Raw genomic sequence first — 24,545 nt, forward strand, 5'->3', positions numbered from 1 at the left:
TGTGTACTCCCCCATCTATTCACTGTGGGGGCAGAGTGAGAAGCTGCCAAGGCCTTTGCATTGTGCAAACACTGTTCAGCAAGAGCTAAAACATCCATGTGTTATCAACACTGTTTTGGGCACAAATCTTAACCACACCACCATACAAGCTGCTGTGAAGACAATTCCTTTCATCCCAGCCAGACCTAGTACAGTCCTATATTAAGATAATTTGTCCCACAAATAGGCTATCTACAAATATAAGGATCCTGATATTTTGGGGACTGGATTGAATCTCAGCAGTCTCCTTGAAAGAAACTTGAACTTGAACAAGGTTTGCAGTTGAGTATCTTAGTAGATCTGACAGGGAAAAGATAGTGGATCTTGCCACTATCATTGTTTTTGTTTCCTGAAAGTAGGAAATTAGAAAAATGAAAACTTAATTTTCATTTATATTTGCTTCTATAGTGCTCTGCCAAAAAAGGGACTTGAAAGTGGGTATATTATCTTGTGTCAGAGCAATATAAATAGATTTTATGCAAATCATAGTCCCTAGCTAGTATTATCTATTTTCTTGCTTTAAGTGGCTCTAGGTTGACTTGTCTGAGAACACTACAAGTCTTCAAAATACAAAGAAGGGGTTTTTTTATTAAAAAATTACACATTTTGCAGTATAACTTCCGAAGAATGTGATTGCTACCTCCTAAATGGCTAATTATTGCTGAAAAGTGAATGAAGTGGTTGAAATGTAACTTGCTTTCTACAAAGGGTGAGCAACCGTGCCATAAAAAGACATTTTGCTGGCTCATAGGCTCCAATTCTCTAAATTTATTACCTTTCAAAATTTAGTAGAGGAACATGGAGATCAAGTTTTTCTTAAAATAAATCAGTGTAGGGCTTTGAAAGAAAAGTGAAAAAATCAAAGTTTGCCAGAATTGGCAAGTTAATTATATCATTTTCATTGGTGCTTAAGATGATATTAATTGCTGACATCAATAACTCTACAAAGCTAGCTATCTATCTTTTCTTATGATCTGAAGGATAAGACTGTAAACCATCTATCTCAACAGTCTCTTTCAAACTGTCTTGCCCAGCAGGGCATGAAAAATGGTTCACATGAATTCTGAAATACTTTCAAAGGATGATAAATTCAGAGCCATGTCAGAAAAAGAGGTGTAGGACTAGTCAGTGCAAGTGAGTTTTATTGTGTCCTTATAAGTTTCAGTCTTTTAAAATGCTGTGTCATTAGCAAGCACGCAGCACTCCGGTGCCTGAAATGACAAAATGACAGCAGCGTTTCATAATGCAGATAATTTAATGCACATTTGGGTTTTCATTTGCAGTAGCAATGTTGGTTTATGAGAAACTGAACAGGTGATTTGAATTCCAGCAGAATGCACGTTCTCACGGCAGTCAGAGTGAAACATGAATATACAGAAGGTGATTCAGATATATAGTGCAAGATAAAATTCTCTGTCAGTCCAGAGTTTGGAAGGAAGATCAGGCAACCATTAATATTACGAAAATAATGCTTAAAGGAACTGTAGGTATTAGAAATACCTGGGGCTGGCCCTTTCCACAACAGAGAGTTTTTCCTAGTCAGGAGAAAGCTATAGTGTTGTTATGCACAGTGCAGAATCTGAGTAGGTTCGTGACTGAACTGGTATTTCAGCACAGTTTGTAATGATTCTAATTGCTGTTAAGCAATCAAATGAGCAGCTTTGCAGGTAGTGCTGTGTACAGTTTTGTTTTAAGAAAGAGGTAGTAAGTACAATCCTGAGATGTACAGGTTGCAAGTTTGCTATAGCACAGGGGAACAGCCTGTGATTTTCAGTCTCCTCAGTGTCTTGCAGGAGGAATATAAACACGGGAGACACAATCAAATCCTATCAGCTTTTTTTGCACTGATGTGTAATTTTACCCTGGCCAAGTAAATTTGTAAAAGCAGTTGCTCTGTACTCTGTGTGCTCCCTATGTCCAGAGTCACATACAATTAATTCAATGAAAAATAGCACACTTCTAGTGACTGATAATTTTTAAGGCTCATACTTCTTTGAGTTACCTACTGGAACATGCATTCGTTTTTTTCTTGTGTTTGCTAAGCAACCATCATCTGCACAATTATGTGGACCTTGCTAAAGACCATGAGATTTTGAGGATGTAACAGCCAGTTTGGTCCACACAGGTTGCACACAAGTGGTGAAATGGGGCATGAGAAGGGAAGACTCAGCTTGGCAGTCAGTGCACAAGGAGGTGGGAGGAGGAGTGAATGTCTTGCAAGAGATGTGGGCAATTAGAAACACTTCAGGATAATAAACCTGGAACCCATGCTGTTGTTTCACCATGATTTTGTTTTGGAAAGCTACTGTAGGTAAAAGCAGGGAGGAGGTAGCACTCTTCAGCCAGCTGTTGTAAGGCCATGCAGAACTGTGCACAGCTGCTGTGAGCTGGAATTAGAAAGGCTGCTTTGTAAGAGCACATTGGGCATTTGCAGAGAGACACCTTCTCTCTAGCAGCACGTTTTCTGTATGCAGGGCTTCTCACTAGCCTGATTATACTTTGAAGGGTGGGGTTAAGTCTCTATACTAGTCTAAGATGAGAGGCAAAAACTCTGGATCTTGAACTGCTAAAAAGTAGTCATCTGTGTTCCAGAATCCAGATTAAATTTTATTAAGGAAGAACCACAAAAATCCCAAACTGCTATGTTTCTTGAGCAGTAAAAAGTGCTCTGAGTTTCTACTGGCTAGAGCCAATTAGACTTCCTCCCAGATGGTGTCATTTTGCTTAGTAAGCACATAATTTTTAGATGGTACAGGATATTATTTAAAAAATTATTTTTTATTTTACTAAAATTATTAATGGCTTGCTAATGAAAAGACCATTAAATAAATTTTAAGCTGCTCCCTAAAATGTCTTTCTTCATTGCTTTATTCTAATTAGGCACTTTTTTTATGAGAGGTTTTGACAAATTATTATGGATACAAGTGGAAATAAAACTTGTGATTTTTCTGTAGCTGAAGTTCTCAGCCCAGACATAATTCAAAGCAACACATATAGTTGTTGTGGCGTGTTAGTGTTACTAATTTCCCAGAAAAGATTTTCCCTAAGAAATAGTGTTTTATGTGATTCAAAGTTACCTTTTCAAATTAAGTGTTAATGCAGAGAAAATGTTTATTGGCTGGATTTTGAAGTCAAGTTTAAAATAATAATATGATCCTGTTTTTCTTTGGCAGAGTATCAAGAAGAAAAACACAAGTAAACAAGAGATGAGCACATACCTGCGATTCATAGTGTCTCGTATGAAGGAGCGGGTGAGTGTGAGACAGGGAGGTTTATTCAGTGTTGTGCTGCACTGTGGAGGGTCATTGTGGTTGCTCAAGTGTGACTGTGCAGGGAGGAGGGCTGCAAGAGGGTGGGTTTTATTTCTTGTGTCACAAGCAGTGTGTGTTTCCACATACACTTATCAGGCGCCATGGCTCGGATCAGTATCGCCCTGACAGGAGCAGGTTATGCCATGGGCCTGTGGTTCCTCTGACATGGACATTTTTCAGGTTTGAGACACACGTAATCTCATGGGTTGTGATCCCCAGTTTGCCCTTATGTAGTCCCCACCTGAAATATTCCAAACTATTGCATTTTCTAATCTTCTTTTATGTGTTTTAAGCAGATTCTTAATGCAATAATAAACACTGTCTCGTGGTCCTTTCAGGCTATAGATCTAAACAAGAAAGGGAAGGACAACAAACACCCAATGTATCGAAGGCTGGTGCACTCAGCTGTTGATGTTCCTACTATACAGGAGGTAGAGTGACTTGCTTTCTAAATTACACACTGGTTTTGTGTCTTTTAACAGTGAAGGTCTAAAAAGTCCTAATCCTATTTAATTCTCTTTATGAAGAGTATTTCAGTATTGTATCCAGCATTGGATATGGAAGCTTAACATTTCAAACTTTTCCTCATAAATATGTTACCAAGTAAAACCATTTTGAGTGGTGCCTAGTTTTCAGACACAGAATATCCTCAATTCTTTTTTGTGCTAAAGTTTTACTAGGAGCTGCAGGTAGCTAAAATCTTAGAGAAAGTACTGTTTAACTAAATCAACGAGACTCAAGTGCCTATGTTTGCATCTCTGGTCCAATGTTCTTGACCATATTCCAATTTCAGTCATTATGCCCTTGTGTAGGTGTCAGCTTTATAAACATCCAAATGATTCATAAAGAACCAATCATTTTGTTCATCATGAAAAACCAGACTCACCCAAAACATTTGTTTTGCATTAATTGTTCCAAAAATAAAGTACTAATAAATATTTTGTCCCTTTTTTCTGAACCAAAGGTCTGATCATGACTCATATAAATCAACTGCACATGACCATAATGAACAGCATACTCATCTTTACTCATTCCTGCAACTGGATTGCTATGCAGTGCTGTGGTATATCTTGCCCTTTACAACCACAGATGTGAAGAGCCTTTGTTTTATTATTAAAATGCATGCATAAACAATAGCTTCACTGACAGTTTTGGACATCAGCACTGCTGCCTGTCTAGAAGTGCTGGCAACACTGATTGGGCCTGAAAATAGGTCAGGCCTTCCTTTCACTCTGTCAACTTCTGCTGCTTCCACAGAAGGTCTTTTGGCCTTGATAGCATTCTATAAGCTGATGTTGTTTTGTTTGATGATTGCAGTTGTCATAGATGTTCTTGAGAGAGCACAACTGAAAATGTTGCATTCCTTATCGGACAAAAGGCCATACTAGGAAAATGAATTGCATGGCTCCATGTAGGCATTTGTTATGAGTTTGGAAGACTGGGACAATCAGCTTGCATCAGAAAGCACTGACTGTCAACCGAAGATCTTGGACGTTTAAAGGCAGTCAACATTGATTTGAAACTAGCTGATATTTTAAGGTACAAAATGTTCACCTCAGGGAACATATTTCAGTTTGAACAAATGTTCTGGGCCACACCTTATGCTGAAGCTACTCCAGATTCAGCTTGTTACAACCAGGAAAATCTTTTTTAAACTTGGTGAAGTATTAAAGAATCTATTTTACTTCTGAGCGTTGCATAAAGGAACCATTGAAAAAAGTTCAGCCAGTGCTCTGGTACTAACAAACCATGTCAAAGAGTTGTAAGTATTCCTTTTGTATGCAGGAAAGGCAGTGTCTGATCTGTGTTGCATAATGCAGATTTCTGTGAAAGCTTCTCTGCATAAACAGGTACAGCACTTTTAAGAGTTTTCTCACAGTCTTGTGTTTTCTTTTGTGTAGAAAGTAAATGAAGGAAAGTACAGGAGTTATGAGGAGTTCAAAGCAGATGCTCAACTTCTTCTACACAACACGGTGATTTTCTATGGAGGTAAAATACTACATTTACTGCTTGCCTTGTTTGATTTGTCTTTATTTGTAGGAAACTCACAAGTTCAGGATTGAATTTGGTATTAGATAGTCTTAAGTATGAATTAAGTCATTTGAAAGCCTTTAAAAATCAAAGTGCATAAGGGTCTTTTCTGGCCCACCTACTACAGAACTATTTTCATCCTCCCTGGCTAAACCTCTTAGTGGGAATTTACACCTTTGCCATCCTGTTCCTTCTTCAGAAAGTCCTAAGTCAGTCTATACTGCAGATTTTTGCCAATATACATATGTTGTCCTAGGGTACAGTAGGGTTTCTCTGCTGTGTCAGCAGAAACATGTACTATAGACATATTTCTTTTACTTTTGGGCAATATCTGCCATATTGTGACAGCAAATATAGCTACATCCACACCAGAAGTGTGCTGCTGGTGCAGTGTGAAGGTACAGCCATCGGAGAAGCTGACAGGCACTGGGAAGGTAATGAGCAACTGATTGGAAGTCAAAAAACACCACCACCATCTCAGAAGCTGTAGCCAGGTCCTGTTTTCCAGAGCCATCATTTCAGGAAGAATGTGGCTCTCCCCTGCAGACGTGGCCTCCCCATCAGGGAGACTGGGAGGAGGGTGGCACCAGTCTGTTTGCAGCCCCAGGAGATTCACACTGTGGCTGGTGGGGAAAGATGTGAATATGGCAGGAGAGGAATACATGGGTGTAAAGGGAGATTCAGTGATAAACAGTCTGTGAAGCATCACTCAGAGCAGAGAGCAGAGGGCCATGTTTTAGGACAACTGCAGTGTGTCATTAAGACACAAGCAGAGAAAGAGACTGAATCCATATTAAGAGCAACTGTGTCTCCCTACTGCTGCTCCTCCTCAGATGTGTGCTTGTATTGTTCGGTGTAAAAGCAGTATTGTTGAATATAAATATGACACAGAAAACAAATACTGAACTGAATGTTAGAAAATTTTAAATGGAAGGGCTGTCCAAGTGATTAAATTATGTTTTGTCTTCTTAAGCACGACAATTATAGCATGAAAGTCACAGCAATGACAGCTGCAAATCTTTGTGAGCACTGTGATCATACTGTGATTGTTTATACCATCTATTTTTAATTTATAGCGGACAGTGAACAAGCTGATATAGCAAGGATGCTTTACAAAGACACCTGCCATGAAGTAAGTACTACCAAGTAACCAAGATGTAGTTAAGATACTTGATTTTCATTTCAGAATCTAAGAAATTATTCTTCATATTACAAAAAAAAAAAGGTGTGCAATTGAATTATAAATTTTTTCCTGACTCTGTAGCAGCTGATCGAGAATTCCTTTTTCTTTTTCTTCAGTTTTTTTTTGTTGGTTGGTTGGGTTTTGCAGTTGTAGTTGTTGTTGGGGTTTTGCTGGGGGTTTTTTTTTTGCAACTAGATTGTAATTTTAAAAACACTGATATTCAAATTTTAATTTTGAAAATAATCAGGTAATACATATTTGGACTAGAAATAATTGTACTTACTAATACAAATTGAACCTGAGGTGAGATTCCTACTAAACTCTGTAATTGGCATCAAAACATTTCTCCACATTCAGAGGACACCAAAAAATACAGCTGAGGAGCTGGCACACTTTCTCCTTTTGTACAGTTGAATTACTTCTCTCACAGTGTACTTTAAATATTTGATGAATTTTAAGAACTATTCTTTGCATTTCATCTATAATAGATGATTAATATGTCAATTAGTCTTCTCCCTCTGCCTGGGTTTTCTGAAACATGAAGAATGTTTCTTCAGGTTGTCTTTCAGCCTCTCACATCCCACCTCAGTTTCACACCTTTAGTTTGCATGGACGGAAGTAACTCCACCAAATTACCAAGCAGGGCTGAAAAATTTTACTGCTAAAGGGAGAGGGATGTTACTGAAATCACATAAATAGGATTTTTTTTGCTTATTTACCTTCTTTTGTTTTTCAGCTGGATGAACTGCAGCTTTGCAAGAACTGTTTCTATTTGTCAAATGCGCGACCTGACAATTGGTTCTGCTATCCTTGTGTATGTTGCTGACACAGATTTTTATTTGTTTGCTTTTCTGTATAAAAGCCTGCAGTTTTGGTGTCATTAATGCACTGAATATTCCACTTCAGGGGGCTTGTTTCAAAGGCATAGTTAAGACTCTGTAAGCCTGGATATTTTGCACAAGTGAAGTGTTGATTGAAGTTCAAAGCTGTAACAATATAGGTTATAAAATTTGGGTATCAGCCGGTTACAACAGTTTCACAAGAGAATAAGGAGCTTACAGAACTAAAATTTTGCTCCTGAATGAAGCTAAAAAGACATGTTAATTTTTAGTCTGCTTAAGATCTCTGTTTTCAATAGACAGTTATACCCTTTTCAGACTTTGTTGTTTTGGGTTTTTTTTACTTTGATACAAGCAATATCTCTAACAAGGAAATGTATTGTAAGAAGATAAAAATGAAAAAAGCACTAGACACAAACAGTAACCATATTTTTAAGGTACTAGCATAGTATTACAGCAGAATATTTCATATCCACTAATAAATCCAACTTTTTTCCCAGATACCTAATCATGAGTTGGTTTGGGCCAAAATGAAAGGCTTTGGGTTTTGGCCAGCCAAAGTCATGCAGAAAGAGGACAATCAAGTTGATGTCCGCTTTTTTGGCCATCACCACCAAAGGTAATTTATTAATTCCATGTGCTGCTTTTTACAAACAATATTAAAAGAATTTATCTCATCTATCATGTTGTAAATCCTGGCTCAGCTTGTTGCCAGCATTAGAAATACTGAATGCTTTCCCATAATGGTTTCAGAAAATTTAAAGTTCAGTCTAACACATGTGAAGTGTCCAAATTGCTCAGAGATTCTCTTTCCACAGTTGCCAGAAGGATGTTCCTTAATGCCATTTTAATTAAAGACAGTAAGTGAACTTCAGCTTCACTTGCCCAGCTTCACATGGGTGGCAGCCTGATAATCCAGGCCAAGGTGAAAATTGGCAGAAATGTTCTCCTTCTACCAGCAGTATTGACTTTGTGCAGTTTCTCATTTGAGCTGAGGCACTGCAATTTTGTGGTTTAGTACCATGATATATATCACAAATGTTTGTGTCTCACTGCTAGAACATTGACAGGCCTCCTGCTGGGAGCCAGTTTGCAATTTCAGAGAATCACTCTTTACATTGGAAACTTAACTCTTAGAGATCAGCTTTTGGTTCTCTCTCCAGTTGGTTGTTCACCATTTGGGGAAGTTTGTAGCAGTGTTACAGTGGATGTACTGTTGTTTGGGTTTTTTTTAATGTTTCATTTATGTGCCTATAATGTGAGGACAGGAAACATTTCCAAAGTAATTCATGGTTGTTGGGAGGTGGTATATTTTGGTGCACCCCAAAAGGGCCTAGACAATTCCGTAACAGTGTTTTAGGAGACTGTTTATTTAAATTGCTTTCAGTGTAACTTTCACAGTATATAACATCTTTTCACATGTTATATGAACTACCAAGACTTTCTAATAGTCATAAAGTGAGCAAAGGATCTTTACTGGTGCCTCAGTCACAGAAAGGTTTTTACCTTGAATGTGTTTACAAATGCAGTTTATTTCTTTAGTAATCTTTTGCTTTGAGTTCACACAGTTTAAAACTACTTAATAAAGTAACCTGGCACCTGTGGGATGAGGTGCTTGCAACTTCTTAAATGTGTGCTATACAAAAGGCAAAGGATGTTTAACTAGAGTGCCATTGCTGTGCTGGACTTGGACAAAAGTCCAAATTCTTGGCTGGTGTAAATTGGCATTGTTTCTTTGTCTTCACTGAAATTAAATTTATATTGCAAGAATAAAGAATCTGTTCACAAACATATAATTTGTTGATTATTTAATCTGTTAGGCAGGTGTGCATGGCACTGACCCTATATCTTCAATGTTCAAGCTTGGTGCTTGGTATAACTTTCAAAATGTCAAGACCTGCCCATCTTACTCTCTGAGGACTCTCGGAACATATTTAAGAGGACAAAGTAATTTTGGAACCAAGTCACTGGCATGAATTCAGTCCAAAGAAACATGACAGTCCCCACAAAAGTTCAGTCCTGATAGACAGGGGCCCAGGCTGCAAAATGTCTCTATTCCAGGTGATGAGTTGGTACATTCCTTGACAGTTTTAGCAAGGAGGTCAAGAGCTAAATTGGATTAGCATATGAACCTCCGATCAAAACTGTTTCTGTGTCTGACTCAGGGCATTTAGCAAGAGAGCAGGTAAGAGATGGTACTGGGGAAGGTTTGTGGCTCATCAAAAATGAGGGAGACTTTTAGCCATAGCACCCACAGCTAACAAGTATTTATAATAACAAAAATGTCTAACAGTATGCAGTCCATTTTTTTTCGAGTGTGTTGAGTTTAAAAAAAGAAATCAAAGTAAAAAGGAATTGTCAGTGATCGGCCATTGTGAAAAACTGCTTTTGAAGTCAGTTTCTCAGGTCAGGATCCTTCACCTGTATTATTTAATGTTTCTGAACCTGTCTGTACTGTGTATTCAAAAGGGCCTGGATCCCCTCTGAAAACATTCAAGATATCACAGTTAACATCCACCGGCTGCACGTGAAACGTAGTATGGGATGGAAGAAGGCCTGTGATGAGCTGGAACTGCACCAGCGTTTTCTTCGTGAGGGGAGATTCTGGAAATCAAAGAATGAGGACAAAGGGGAAGAGGAGGCAGAGTCGAGTATCTCTTCCACTAGCAATGAGCAAGTGAGTGCTGCTACAATATTAGCAATCAGGGCCATTCATTAAAGAGTACGAAGATGATATATTTTTGATTAATGTGCTATTAAATTAGCCTTGTGCGCTGTCTGCAGGTTTGTGATGACAAGAGGGTTCAAAGGCTTATTGTCCCTCTGTTTTGTAGCTCAGTAATAGCAAGAATACAGATTTTCCTCTTTCCTCAGTTTCTTGGATGACCTTTGGGAAGTTTCAAAGTGTTTGTCACCTTAACAGCACCTTGATGAGACAGATCAAGATTTCTAAAGTTAAATAGGAATGGTCAAGTCAAATGTCACAGATATCAGATGGACTGCAACACTGCCTTCTTGGAGCCCTGTCAAGGGCCAGCCCTGTAGCTGCTCAGCCTTTTCACAGCTGGAGTATGTTCACTTTGGACTCTGTCCTGCTTTCAGATCCATGAGTAACACCAGCTGTGACATTTTCAGCAGGTCCAACTAAAGTTAGGTGCAAACGTTGCACTTGGGGACCATGTGACCAGCAAGATTAAAGTCATTAAAAATAATTCTGCAAAACAAGAAAAATTGCATTGTTTGTAACAAAGGGAACAAACAGCCAAGATCCAAAACCTTGTATTTCCATATGGAAATTCTCTTATCATAGCTGATCTTTACTAGTCATTCATCGTCCAAGAGGGTATTATATATTCACTACTAGTGACTTGGCAGTAAGGTTTTCATAGTTTGTAGGAGGCTTCTCTGTATTTTTGGCAGCCCTTTCCCTGGCAGCATCTTTTCTCATTTAAAACCACTATCCTTTCTCTAAGCCTGTATTAAAAAAAAAATCGGTGTATTTTGACTCTCTTCCTTTGTCCTTTTGTCAAACAGGTCTATCACCCAATTTGGAACTAAAAAATTAAAAGTTTATAAAACTGTATGTTGTAGTGGGAGGTTGTTCCTTATCAAAGTGGTTTTAGGGTTTTTAAGCCTAGTTTGCTTAGCTAACCCTTTGTAGCCCCTTTGTTTAAAGTCTTGTGTGCAGTCATTCAACAGCCTGTGGTAAAACAGGAAAATGGTCACAAATAAAAGATAACAGTGGTATTTTCACATTTTTTTCAGAAGTGTCAGTCGCAGGGTCTGAAGTGTCTGTTTATGTATTTTCTCTTCGATGCCATCTGTTCATCCTTCACTTGGCAAATGCTTATACCTGTTTTACTGGTTTCCCCGATAAAGGAACACAAGAGTAGCCATCAAACTCACTGTTCTGCTGTAGTCTGCAGTATCCTGTTACTAACACTAGCTAGTACTGCATGCTTCAAAAGCAGGCGTAAGAACTTCTCTACAAGCACCGTAAGATAATTACCATCAACTTAGATCTCATCCTTGTTTCTATTGTGAGAGTGACTTTTACTCTAAAGCATTAAGTTCCATACCCCTCCAGTTATAATCCAGTCTGGATGTTCTTACCATATTTACATACTTACATTTGCTTTACAATCACTGCTGTTTTCTGGCATCAAACAAGATCTGATTTCTAAGTATGGGTCACTGATACCAGAATATCTCAGAAAACGAGTGTTTGAGCTTGTGTGTGAAATGAAGAAAGGAATGGTTAAGAATATTTTAGCAAATGCATATTAAATTTTAGAACTTGTTCATTAATTTTGTTCCTTTGTGCATTCATAGTCATCAGTGATAACATAGAAAGTCTAATGTGTACACTTCTCATTTAAGAACATTTAATTAAACTTTCTATTTGATACCTTAAAAATTGCAAATAATCACAAATAAAGGGCACATTGGTCATGTTACAATGAAAGCCGCTTACATGAACTGGTTTTTGGATTGATTCAATATGCTTTTCTTAATGTTCACAGCTGAAGGTTACTCAGGAACCAAGAGCAAAGAAAGGACGACGTAACCAGAGTATGGAACTCAAAAAAGAAGTGAGTGACCTAAATGATTGTGTTTGTAGAGATAACAGGTACAAAAAGTCTGAAATTTTAATAGACACACCTTCAGTTTCAGTCACCTTTTACTGATTTTACATTAGTCTTGGAAGTTCCAGCCCCACACTTGGTCCTCCTTGCTAACAAATGTAATTGTGCCTCCCACACGTAAGTAATGTGTGTCATCATGGGAACATTCTGTATTGTGAATAAAGGAAGTCAGCTTACAACATTTCTTTTTTAATAACAAATTCAGGCTATCAGTAAGTCCATAAACAGCAGAAATTAGTAAGTGCAATCCAGACTGTAAAGTTTATGAACTACCGTATCCACTTTGTCTATGGGGCTTCTCTGTTTATCCCGCTTGCACACGCCAGCATCAGGGAACCAAGGGCTGCGTTATTGCGCGTGTACACAAGGGGGCACTTAGAGAGAGAGCCGTAAATCTGTTCCGAACCGTCAAGGACTTTTTCCTGGCCTTGTTCCAGCTGCAGGAGTAATGTTAAGAAAAATTTGCACATATGTCCATTCCTTGCAAGACGACTCGGGGTGCCATTGCAGAGGAGGGTGCAGGTACTGTAGCACCAGAGCTCCCTGTGGTGGCTGGAACACAGACGTGGCCACTCGTAATTCCTGGGCACCTGCCCCCCCCTTGTACCTGACCCCGTAGGAGGCAGCTTTGTTGATGGAGGCAGTGACACAGTCTGTGCTCCCTGGGGCACAAACTGTGTTTGAGTGCAAGATAGGGAGATTACAGGAGGATGTCTCACCATTCTTATTGTGTTTTCTGTCAAGCGAATGCTGTAATTTGCTTCATATATTTATGTCTTAACATTTGCCTTCTTAGCTCTGATCAGTGATCCAGAAGTCAATCACAGTGACCTCTTAGAGAGTAATTGATTGCAAAAGGGAATACACAGTCAGCCTTTTGAATGGTATGAGCAATGCTTCATCACACAGACAGGCACAAAGTCTAGTCCTGAGCAAGGCTTTGTCTCTGCACTGTAAAATGAGCATTCAAACATCTCACTTGAAAAAAAAAAATTATTGTTTGTGTCTTCAGACACTTCAAATAGCAATAAGTGATTCCAGGAGTGTCACTTCGATCTGTTCTAAAGAGCAGGAGCAATTGGTGATACAGGGTAATAGCACAGGCAGCTAAATTCAGTACAGTACACTACAGTAACTGTGACTTCTTTCTTGATAATTGTGTAATTATATAGAGCTTCTGTGGTCATCCAAGTCTAGTTCTATATTATTGGAAGCAAGACGTAGACTCTCATTAGCCTTTCATCTTCAAAGGACCTTTGAAGTACTAATCAATCTTTGCAGCAGTTCTATGGAATCAGTGGAATATTACAGACTCCAGTGGAGCCTGCTGGGCCAGGGGAAGCCCAGAGTTTGCCAAAACAATTCAGGAGCCTTGGCTATGCAACTACAGTCTCTTTAGGCAGAATATTGTGGGGAAAAGTATCTCTAGCAGATCTCTAGTAATCCCAAGGGGTCAGCATAGCCTCTGAGGTTTGTCATACTTTTGGGGAGGTGAGGCTGGGGAGTGTGGCATCCTGAGGCCATTGGTGTGCTTCCTTTTGGAGGGCTCCAGGCTGAAGTCAGAAAAGCCTGACCCAAGAGCCTACCCACTCTCAAGCTGGTTTTCCACAGGGATCCCACATCCCATTAGCACTACAGGTCTTCAACAGACACCTTTCACATTAATTACACTGATATTATTCATGTAACATTTTTCCTTCAGAGGGAACTGAACAGTTAACAGGTTGACTTTTTCTATTTTGATATCTGATTTACAAGTTTGTTCTTTCTCTGCAGGAGCCAGAACCTGAAACTGAAGCAGTAAGTTCAAGCCAGGAAATTCCCACAATGCCTCAGCCCATTGAAAAAGTTTCAGTCTCAACTCAGACCAAGAAGTTAAGTGCCTCTTCTCCAAAAATGCTGCATCGGAGCACCCAGACCAGTAATGATGGAGTGTGTCAGAACATGTGCCATGACAAATACACCAAAATCTTTAACGATTTCAAGGACAGGATGAAAGCTGATCACAAAAGAGAAACTGAGAGAGTTGTGCGAGAGGCAGTGGAAAAGGTAACACTTGTTGAACAGCACCTACACTTGAGGGTTGAGAAGGGATTTTGGGGATTTTTTCACATTCTTTTCTATTTTTTTAACAACTGCTCTTACCAAAATGAATAAAAAACCTTTTCCAAAGAGACTACATAAAAATACTCTCCATTATTGCTTTTTTAGACCATTTCTATACCAGCAAGCCTACTTTAAACAGAAAACTCTTGACTTTTTTTGATTCTTGTCCACTGAAATCAGTTTGTGATCCAAAACTGAAACTAATTGTTCATTCATGAGTATCTGTTTCCAAAGGCTTTCTCTCCATTGTCAAGTGTGATTCTAAACAATGTCATTGTTTAACTGCTAGTCATAAATAATTCTTCTTTTGTCAATCTTCTAACCTAAAGATCAAATAGGGTCACTGAAATTTGTTTGAATTTTCTTATCTAATAATAACCTGTTTAAAATTCAATGTCTTAAACTTGACCTGGTCACCTTTGGCTGGAGAGAGCAGGACAATTTGGGGGATGATTTGTCTGACCTCTCTTAAGTACCTGTCTTAAAATAAGATTAATTTCCTTCTGCGTGAAGGACTGTGAAATGAACCTAGGGAGTTCAAGTGTTAATCCTGTAGGATTAAGACACCAAAGGTTTAGATACCTGAGCAAGGGCAAAGGAACCTCACTGACAATGAATACTTAAAGGTACCTCTTAATGAACTCAGGGATGTTCAATTTTGTATTTTCCATTGTGCACTTGCTATAGATTTATATGCAGTTGTAGATTTGGAAGAAACAAAATCTTTTTTTAAGAGAAATTCATAAATTTGTAAACTGATCATTGAGCAAATATGCATAGAACTTACTTAGCTTATTGTAGATGCCTAGCAGAGTAGAAATACAGTGACATTTTTATTTGATAAAATCTAATTTTGTTCTAACTGAGAAATTTTTATTTCCTAAATAGGAGAAATCTCCAATTAGGTGACCTCCACCTGTATCAGTAATAGAGGTTTAAAGAGTAGAGGTTTAAATAAGACACTTTCAATTCCAATAGCTGTCCCCTGACTTGTTTTGCTGACTTGTCTTTGGCAGCTGCGTACAGAGATGGAAGAAGAGAAAAGGCAGGCTGTAAATAAAGCTGTGGCCAACGCACAAGGAGAGATGGACAGAAAATGTAAGCAGGTAAAGGAGAAGTGCAAAGAAGAATTTTTAGAAGAAATTAAGAAACTAGCAGGCCAGCACAAGCAACTGATTTCCCAGACCAAGAAGAAGCAGTGGGTAAGTGTCCAAAATTTATCACCAGTAAGTGCAAATGTATAATGCATCCTTCAGGCCAGTTGAAGGGGATTTCTTCCTTGTTTTTAACTGCACTGCTCTTCCACTGCTCTTCCAGTATTAAGGCTTTCTCCTTCATATTACTGTTTCAAATTTTCTCCAGATTTCAACTTGATATTCTGATTACTTTCCATCTTAATTTGTTAGTGTTAACAGCAACATCTTCTAGAGTCCAATCAGATCTTAGTATCAAAAATATTTTTTTCTATATGCAGTTTTACTCCATAGAAGACATGTTTTGCATTATGTTCACATTCCTTTGATCTTGAGGCCTCAGAGGGTACAATATATGGCTGCATCAATTTGTATTCCCCTGCTAATAAGGCTATTAGTGATATCCCTTTGGCCTTTTCCTCTCCTTGCTTTTTCTACAGCTCTTTTATATTCTTTTGTATTTAAGACATGACATTCTGAAATGTATTCCTCTCCCTCGCTCAGATCTTCAGTGCAAATCTTCAGCATCGACTACAAAAACCATGTTGCTCTGCCCTTTAGAAACATGAAAATACACATCTAACTTAGTGTTCTATTACATGCCACAAACTTTTCCCTGGTTTTATTTGGATTGTGGCTCATGTTTTCTCAGGCTGGAAGTGTGTTCTCCCGCATGACTGTACACCACCTAGCCAAACACTGCAAGCACCATAAACTGTGCTGCTTTCCAGGAGCAGAGTGCAGGTGGAAACCACTCTGCTCAGGAGCCGGGACCTGGCACACACACAGACTCCGCTATTTCTATGCTAATTTTCACAGAACAGGGGAGTGAAAGCCATTGCTCAGGAAGTCACACAGCACTGTGACAGCTGTCTGTAACACACAGAGGGGTGGGCACAGGATTGTAGCACTGGTGGGGCTGGGAAGGAGCGGGAGCCTCCAGGAGATGACACAAGCCAAGGGACAGCCAGTCCTGCCAGCCCCCTGCAGCCCCATTTGCCTTCTGCTATGAAGGGCTGTTTTGCTGCTGCTCAGCCTCATTAGTCCCTGTGCTTACATGAAACGATGGTCCCTGCAGGGAAAACTCTGTTCTGGAGAAGAGTGGAAAAAATACTCGGGCGAGACAGTCAGTTGCTGACTATCACAGTTGGTTTTTGGAAAGAGAAGAATTACTTCACATGCCAGAACTCCTGTAGAGTCTTTATTTCTGTTCCTCACGGAGATTTTACTGTGGGTGTTATGATGCTGCAATGCTTGGGTCTCTGTAAATAAGAGGATTCCTCCCTGTCTACCTGTCTCTGCTGACCAGAGAAGTTATTTATGACTCTGACTTGATCAAGTTACTGTGTTCAGTGTGTCACCAGCTGCTGGTGCCTGTGTGCATGTGCTCACCTGTCGCACTGGAGAGGGAAATGGAATTGCCTTTGCCCACTACAGAATATGTCAAATTAGCTCTGTTGTCACAAGTGAAGAGCACACATGTGAACCATTGTCACCATTCCACTGACATGCAGTAACTCAGGCACAATAACTTGATTGTGAGACTGGACTCTTAGCTCTAGCTGCTTTTTGGTGGTTTTGAAGGCAGAATTTTCTAAAGAGACTGACTGGACTTACTTTTATCTGCTCCAATGTGCCTTTACATATCCTTCAGACTAATCAGAGAGTGCCCTGATACCACATCACTGAGTTTATTAACAAGGGCATAAAGCCTCTCTACTGAGCAAAACAATCAAAAGATAGAGTATTTGACAGTCTTGCCTATTTCTGTGGCCTCGAACTATCCGTCAATCACCACCCTAAATGAAGGCATCATGCAGGCAGCTGGTTTGCATGTGGCAGGAGAGGGAGGGTCAGGATAAACACCTCTGCATTCAAGCTGATGGATCTGCCTGCCAACACACAGCCCCAGGCAGCTGGACTTGGTCCAATTACACAACTCCCCAGTGATTCTTCCTTCAGTGATACTAATGACAGTCCCTGGTGTGTAGTACTGCACTTGTATGCTGCTATTATAATGATACCTCCTTACCAAAATCTCATGTAATTAACTCACATACTAAATGAGTTTTGGTGGCTTTGCTTTTTAATTAGGAGCAGAGACCTCTGGTTTTGTGTAATGCTGATGTCTAGGCTTGGGAATACAGCTGCTATTATTCGCACTATATTTGTCTTTTTCTCATACCTAAAAAAAAGTCCAGTTGGGATGAAGGGATCATTTTGCTGGTGGTATACAGGGACATGAGAAGATGTGCTTCCAGCCCTCAGGAGACTAATGCATAGTTAAAGAATAACAGTTCCTCTTTCTCTAGCTGGTCACAATACCCTTGGCTTAGCCCAATTTCATTTTTACACCTCCAGAAAATTTGGGTTTTATACAGATACCTCAAGTAAATAGCAAACAAAAGGAAGAAATGTAAAGACAGGAATAACAACAATGAGATTATGCAGCTCGATGGCCTCCAGGGTGCAGGCTGGAGTGCTGGTCTTAATGTTTCTGTTTTAGTTTCTCCAAGTTCTTTTATTTGTGTATAAGCCTTATTTAAATTGGTGCATAGGTCATTTCTATAGATAGCTTTTAACTTTTTTCTCTTTCAAATTTATTTACACATATATTTATTTTAACTTGCAACAGGTGGTCTTTAAGTGAATGAGCATTGTCTGTGATGTGCACTGTCTAAAACAAAACCCCAGGTGATTGATACTGTTTAGAAAGAGGAAAAGAAAAGAGGATGCCTGAGGCTAGCTGGCATTTTGCCTTCAGTGCCACATGTGCTGGTACCAGCACAGATGACACTATTTTCCTTTTCTAAGTGGAGATTTACATCCCACACTTATGGCCAGCATATGTAAAGGGAAGTGCAGGACCCACAGATCAGTTGTCCTCTCCTGTCGTAGCATTTTTTGATCTCTCCAAGCCAGCAGATGTGAATTTGGTCTCTGGGCTGAGGCCCATGCTGTACATAATGGAGAGACACAGCTGTTCCCTGCACCTTTCCAGCAGATGATCCTAATGGCTCCCACAGGCTTGTGGGCTGCCAGCAACATGAAAAACCAGGAAAACAGCTCTTGAGAGGACACTTGTTTGCAGACATTTTTACAAATAAACTTCTCAGGAGCTAAATTATGAAAGGAAAATGGAGAGGTTCCCTTCTCACACAGCTAGGGCAGTCCCTTTATTGCTGATGTAAATAAATGGGTATCAGTTTAGCCAATGTAAATGTTGGCTTTCTTGGACCTGTCTTTCAGTAGTGGGGGTTGTTGTGGTTTTTCTTTTGAGGCAGTTGGGTTTGTTTTTTTTGTAATTCCCTGTTTTATTAGCAAAGCTGTAGCTAGACAGAACATAAAAAGTAAATTGTGTGTTATTCTGTGGTTTGATAGCAGCCTGCACAGACTGTGTGGTATCCCTCCCCCTGTTCCCCATCACACAATAAGCATTTCAGACTGGATTCCTAAAGATACTTTCTGATTTTGAGCAGACCAAATTCCGAAAGACAAATCTGATGTTGTTAGAAGCTGGCTCTCCAAGATGCAGAAGTATAAATGGTACCTTTCATAGCAATGCCACCTTGCTTTATAGAATTTTGTCAAAATGACAGTTAATGCTTTTGCAGCATTCCCTCAAGGGGCATAAACCCACCTGAAGACAGGGCACACACACTGCCTGTGTGGGTGCTGTACCTCCTTGATGGCCACCCATAGTGCTAACCAGCACGTTGCATTCCCTTTCTTAGTTCCTCAGAAGCCAAAGGGCTATTTTCCAAGTAGCTCTTCCAGCTACCAGAAAGCTGTGGGCCTTCTGTGTGTTCCAAGGTAGCAATCGTCTTTGCTGCAGCTTTCCCCAGAACCAAGTAACTCTGCATAAATCACGGGCTGTGCAGCATCTTTCTTTGAGGAGTTTTGTGCAGTCCTGGCAGGCACAACAAAGGACACAAGCCCAGGCAGCCAATCTGTGTACAACAGGCCTTCTTGGTTTTATGTAAGACTTGGAGGTAAAAACACTTTCTTGATCTGCTCAGTAGCACTGAAGTAGCACAAAGTTTTCCCTTCAGGAGGTGGCAGTGCTGCCTGGCAGTCAGCAAACCCCAGTGACAGCAGCCTCCTTGCAGGCTGACCCCAGATGGGCTATAACAAACCAATAATTCTTCACTCCTGGGATGTTATTGTTGTGACTTTTGAGGTTTTCTAGACCGAAAGGATCTTCCCCAGCAACCTCTGGACAGGTCAGGCTTACAAAGAAGCCTCAGAAACACCAATTTTTCCAGCCTGTGTAGAGCCTGCTCACGCCAGCAGCTCCTGCTGATTTATTGTAGCCTTTTAAGACGTAGATCAGGGTGTTATTACACAAATGTAGGGTAAAAGAGGTTCCTGGGCTATGTGGCTGAAAAACGTCAGTCCACCATTCTGAGACATGAGTTTTCTTAAGCAAGAGATGATTTTTTGAAAAGCAGTAATCCAGACTGTGGAAAATAGGAAGGCATTGTGCGGATGTGCTGAAGATTGCTGCTTCACTCAGCATGTGTGAAAAATGCCCTCACATGCTGGTGTGTGCTGGGCTGGGGGAACGCTGGTGAGCTGGTGAGGAGGGATCCTGCCTGGGGGATAATCCCATCTCGTTTGTTCTCCCCAGTGCTACAACTGTGAAGAGGAGGCCATGTACCACTGCTGCTGGAACACTTCCTACTGCTCCATCAAGTGTCAGCAGGAGCACTGGCATGCCGAACACAAACGTACCTGCCGCAGGAAAAGATGAAAGAGTTACTCCTCCCCTAGAGCAGCACCCCGATGATTGCTATTCTCAGACACAGCGGTTTTTGTTTCCAAGAAAAGCCAAAATTGTTTAGAATTTGCTTCCCATTTTGCACCAGCCTTTAAACACTTTTGGTAAAAGAAATTTTGCACAGTAATTTCAGTCTTCTGTTAAAAATGCTCCTCCAAAATTTTGTCGGCAGAATAAATTGAACATCTGTGGGAGCAGGTTACTGCAAATAATTTTAAACTAGAGGATTTGTTGCATTTTCAGCAAATTTTAAGACATTTTTGGGTTTTACAGATATTTTAATCTTTAAAAACAGCAGATCTAAAAACAAAAAAATGATGCAAGTTTAACAAAAGGAACATTTAAAAACTAGATCTGAATGTAAAAAGTACAGAACTGTTTCAGAAAAACAAAGCATACTACCTTGATGTAACATTTATTTCTTAACCTTGTTGAGCTGGTTTTGTTCAGCTTAATTTTACTGTTTAAAGGCATTATCTATTGGTTATACCAGTGGGTACATGATTGAATTTAGGGAACAGGGTTGACACAGCAGGTGCTAGTCCTGCGTATTTTTTCTTAAATATTTCCCAACTGTGTTTTATTTTCATTATTTCTTTTCAATATATAACTTTTATAACAAAATATTAGCTTTGATCTTGTAGTTTAAAATCACAGGGAACTGGGGTAATCTTTTACTGAGCTGGATCTTAGAGAAAAATGAATATTTAAATTTTGAAGTTTGCACATTTCATTTTTGTTCTAACATGAGTGCTTGTAACAAGAATAAGAAAAGCCAAAAAAAACCCAAACAAAAACAAACAAACAAAAAAACCCAACTACCTTTATTCCTACTCGGAATTTGGAGGCATACAAATTACTTTTTTGCGCCCCCCTTCAGCCTCCCCAATTCAACATCATTTGACCACCTCTTATCTGGTGTCACCTGGTCCATCATAACTTGATAATAAAAGGAGAAAAAGCACTTAAGTTTCACAGAAGCCGTTATGTTTGTAGTAATGGGTCATTGCCTAATAATGAGCTCCATCACTGTACTCAGAATGAAGAATAATGCATGTTAATTTTCTTGTATTAAAGATGCCGTGATTTGTAAAAAGTCTGTATTTTGCGGAATGTCTGGATTAAGAAGCATTACCAATAGGAATGGATCGATAGTTGAAAAATGATTTTCTTTTTGTTTGTTTTATATATAGATATATGAATTGCATCCATGTTCAGAGACAATTTTTTAAATAGATGTAAAGCTTACTTAAATAGCTTTTCTTTTAAAGTGTCTCCACATTTTAGTTTTTTTCAAAGATTGGTCTTAGACTGAGTCATATGCCCATTAATCATCCAGCTATTTTTTGAGAAGTTAGAGGAATAATTTGTAAATATTTATTTAGATCTTTGATATTTATTGAAAGCAATTACATGATGGAACGATGGAAGCTGAAGAATCAGGAGGAAAGCCTTTTAAAAAGTTTTCTCTAGGATTTGTCAGGGTCATTGTAAAGACAAAAATATAACTAAGACTTCTGTGAACTACCACTGAAATCCTGACCTTTTTTACTTACAGTGGTGATATAAGTTAATTGACTATATACCGCCAAATAATGCCCAATATGTTGCAGAAATTAAGTGGTAAGTTGATTGGAAAAAATAGTAAGTAGATGGTAACTTGTATTACCACAGCTACATTATTGCCTGATAAATGTGTAATTAACTTTTGTCGCCTCTGTGTTGTGACTGTAAAACACTTCACAACTAAAAATCAATCTTGTTCGATTACTTTACAAGTTCCAAAACTTCGATCCACCCCTATGAAAGCAAGTGATTGTGAAAATATTTTTGGTGTAAAATCATTCCAGAATATGTAATATTTAACTGATAGCTGCATGAAAGTAAGATTCGTGTTACTTTGGCTTTTTTGTCTCTGTTGACACGGTTGCACATTTCCAAGTTACTACAGCGTGAAAACTGTGTGTTTTAAAGAAAAAAAACAAAACAAAAAAAAAAAGATTGTGGCCTGGTTTTGTATAAGTTTTAGGTAAAATTACAATTGATTGTTTTAGGAATCATGATTTAAAATTAATTTTTCTGCAAATCATAAAGCTATAATAAAGTGTTGAGCTTAGCCACTATGCACATTGTAATTATTCATTGTGGCTGTCCAGTTTATGATGCATTCTGGCATTTTGTAAGCTGCTCTGACTAGCAATATATAGAGTCATTTAATGTGTTAACATTGGTTAATAAATGTATTTAAAAAAACCTCATTGAAAGTATCTGTGTTGATTTTGGCCAGTTGTCCTCACATCCTGGGGTGGGCAGGCATGAGGCTGCTGTTAGTACTTGTACCAAGCGAGACCGGGGCTGTGCGTGGGGAGCTGGGCCTGAACTCCCAGGAACCTTGTTCCTGACTTGAGGGGAGCTGGCAGGGCCATGCAAGGGCTTCAGCACTTAACATGGCTTAACAGCACCAACAGGGAATCTTTTCAGCCCATGCAGAGCCAGCAGCCCCTGGGGGTTGCGCCCATCAAGTCCTGGTTTTAAAGCCAGATCCTGCACTGGCAGCAGCCAGGCTGGGGCTCAGCCCTGCCTTGCCCTGTGCTTCCCCTCACCAGAGGCCCCACTCTGCCTCCGCCCTCACCCGGTCACCAGCCCTGAGCCTGCGCCTGTTGTGTGTTTTATCAATGAAGTAATTCCCTCTGGAGGGGCTGCATGAGCTCAGCTTCACCTGAGTGCAGTGGGGTTTCTCCTGCTGAGCCCTGAGCAGCTCAGTCCCTCACTCGCCACAACGCTGCCAGTGAGGTGCCCGAGGGAGCCAAGGGCCCAAGGAGCACATCCTGCGGCCACCCAAGAGAAAGGGCCAAGTGGGGACAAGCCAAAGGCAGAGTGGGTCATCCTGGAGCTCCACTGGGACTTCAGGGCTGCAGGAGGGACACTGGGAGTTGGTTTCAGTATGGCCATTAAGAATTTCCCTATGGAAATTAAGACCTGGAAAGACCTTCAAGTCCTAAGGGATCCCTCTAAGTCTCTTTTATCATTTCACAATCCAAACAGTTCTGTTCTTACACGAGCCAAATTGTATTCCTTCATCTTGATGAAACTCAATTAAATGTCAACAGCCAGCACAGCCAATCACGTAAGCTGGTAAAGCAGGATCAGGAATAAGCAGCATCTCCCTTCAGCTCCCCTCCCAGGGCATTCCCCTTTTTTGATGACTGCAGTCACTCTCCAAGCTCATCAGCACTCCAATGGCAGAAATCCTCAGTGCAAATGCTCCTCCATTCCTCTCCCCATGTGCATTTGCCAGTTCAGGTGACAGCAGTGGTGCCAGCATCAGGATCAAACAGATCTCTGGATGTGCCAAGGCAGCCTCCCACCTGCATTGTGTAACATGGATTGTCTGTGACCTGCTGTACTCCACCACTGTCCCACACTGGGCCCTGTCACTGCCAGCTGGCAGAGCAGAGGAGGAGAATTGTCCTTGCACTGCCCCAACTCTGCAAGTTTCCTTCCATCAGGAATCTCAGGGTGAGTGAGGGTTTCTCTGAGTTCCTGCAGCATCACCGCTGCAGGCAGTGCTCCTAGAGCATCAGTCTGAAAGACTTATTGTTGGCTTTTCCTATTATTAACATTGTTATTACTACTAATTTTTTAATTTTTATTGTTTTTTTAAACTCTGGCTATTCCTTTATTTTAATAAGGAGAAGCTGTGGTTTCTGCCTCCTGCTTCCTTTAGGTGGAGTGAGCTGCCCAGCTCATGGCTTGTTTGCCTTTCACAATCTTAAATGACCAAGTATGTGAAATATGTTTGGGATTTGTTACTGGTAGTTAGGGGCCACCCTGTCAATTTTAGCTTCCCTGAGTGAGAGTACATATGTGATCTGTGCATATACTTCTCAAATGCTTTCATAAATCAAATTGAGGCGGGGGGTATCTAAACCAAAGAGGCCCTTCTTGTGTTGTTTCACATTAAGAAAATGCAACTGCAAGCAGAAAGGTCCATCCATTTGTGAGAATACTAGAATATTTTTGGGGTTAAGTGGGAAATGATTATAGGTAATGTAAAAGGAATAAAACCAACTATCTTGGATCTTCCAAACCCCATAGTTTATCCTTAATAAAACCTATTTCCAGATGTCAAAAGGCTCAAAAGTATGATAGGCTCTGAGTAACGCTCTTTGTAAAAGAAATGCTGGTTACTAGATGTTCAAAATTGTAAAATCAGAAAAAGAAAGAGAACCAAGAAAAAATTAACTCTACATTGTCCCTCCTGCTCCCCATGACCATGCCTGCACCAGGACCTCTCCAGCCCCTTGACCCTGGAGTCACGAGTGAGGTATAGAAGGGATGTTTCATCCCTTCAGGCGTGGCAAACAGCAATGAGGAGGCTGAAATTAAGCGCAGCATCTACTTTGTAGATAATTTG

The 24,545-nt window shown here is 39.9% G+C and overlaps 1 protein-coding gene across 3 annotated transcripts in view; it reads left to right on the forward strand.

Moving 5' to 3' along the window:
• ZMYND11 (zinc finger MYND-type containing 11) overlaps window positions 1–22,386 on the forward strand; it is a 105,556-nt gene extending 83,170 nt beyond the window's left edge. For all 3 annotated transcript variants that reach the window (XM_048328640.1, XM_048328721.1, XM_048328818.1), the window contains 11 exons: window positions 3,213–3,290; window positions 3,689–3,781; window positions 5,252–5,339; window positions 6,458–6,513; window positions 7,301–7,378; window positions 7,904–8,022; window positions 9,873–10,080; window positions 11,927–11,995; window positions 13,826–14,098; window positions 15,172–15,357; window positions 19,979–22,386. In XM_048328640.1, the coding sequence (XP_048184597.1) occupies window positions 3,213–3,290; window positions 3,689–3,781; window positions 5,252–5,339; window positions 6,458–6,513; window positions 7,301–7,378; window positions 7,904–8,022; window positions 9,873–10,080; window positions 11,927–11,995; window positions 13,826–14,098; window positions 15,172–15,357; window positions 19,979–20,101 (1,371 nt within the window). In that variant the 3' untranslated portion in view covers window positions 20,102–22,386. The remainder of the gene's footprint in view (window positions 1–3,212; window positions 3,291–3,688; window positions 3,782–5,251; window positions 5,340–6,457; window positions 6,514–7,300; window positions 7,379–7,903; window positions 8,023–9,872; window positions 10,081–11,926; window positions 11,996–13,825; window positions 14,099–15,171; window positions 15,358–19,978) is intronic.
• The last annotated feature ends 2,159 nt before the right edge of the window (window positions 22,387–24,545 follow it).

Source organism: Corvus hawaiiensis, chromosome 1, assembly GCF_020740725.1.
Source record: "Corvus hawaiiensis isolate bCorHaw1 chromosome 1, bCorHaw1.pri.cur, whole genome shotgun sequence".
Classification (NCBI taxonomy): domain Eukaryota; kingdom Metazoa; phylum Chordata; class Aves; order Passeriformes; family Corvidae; genus Corvus; species Corvus hawaiiensis.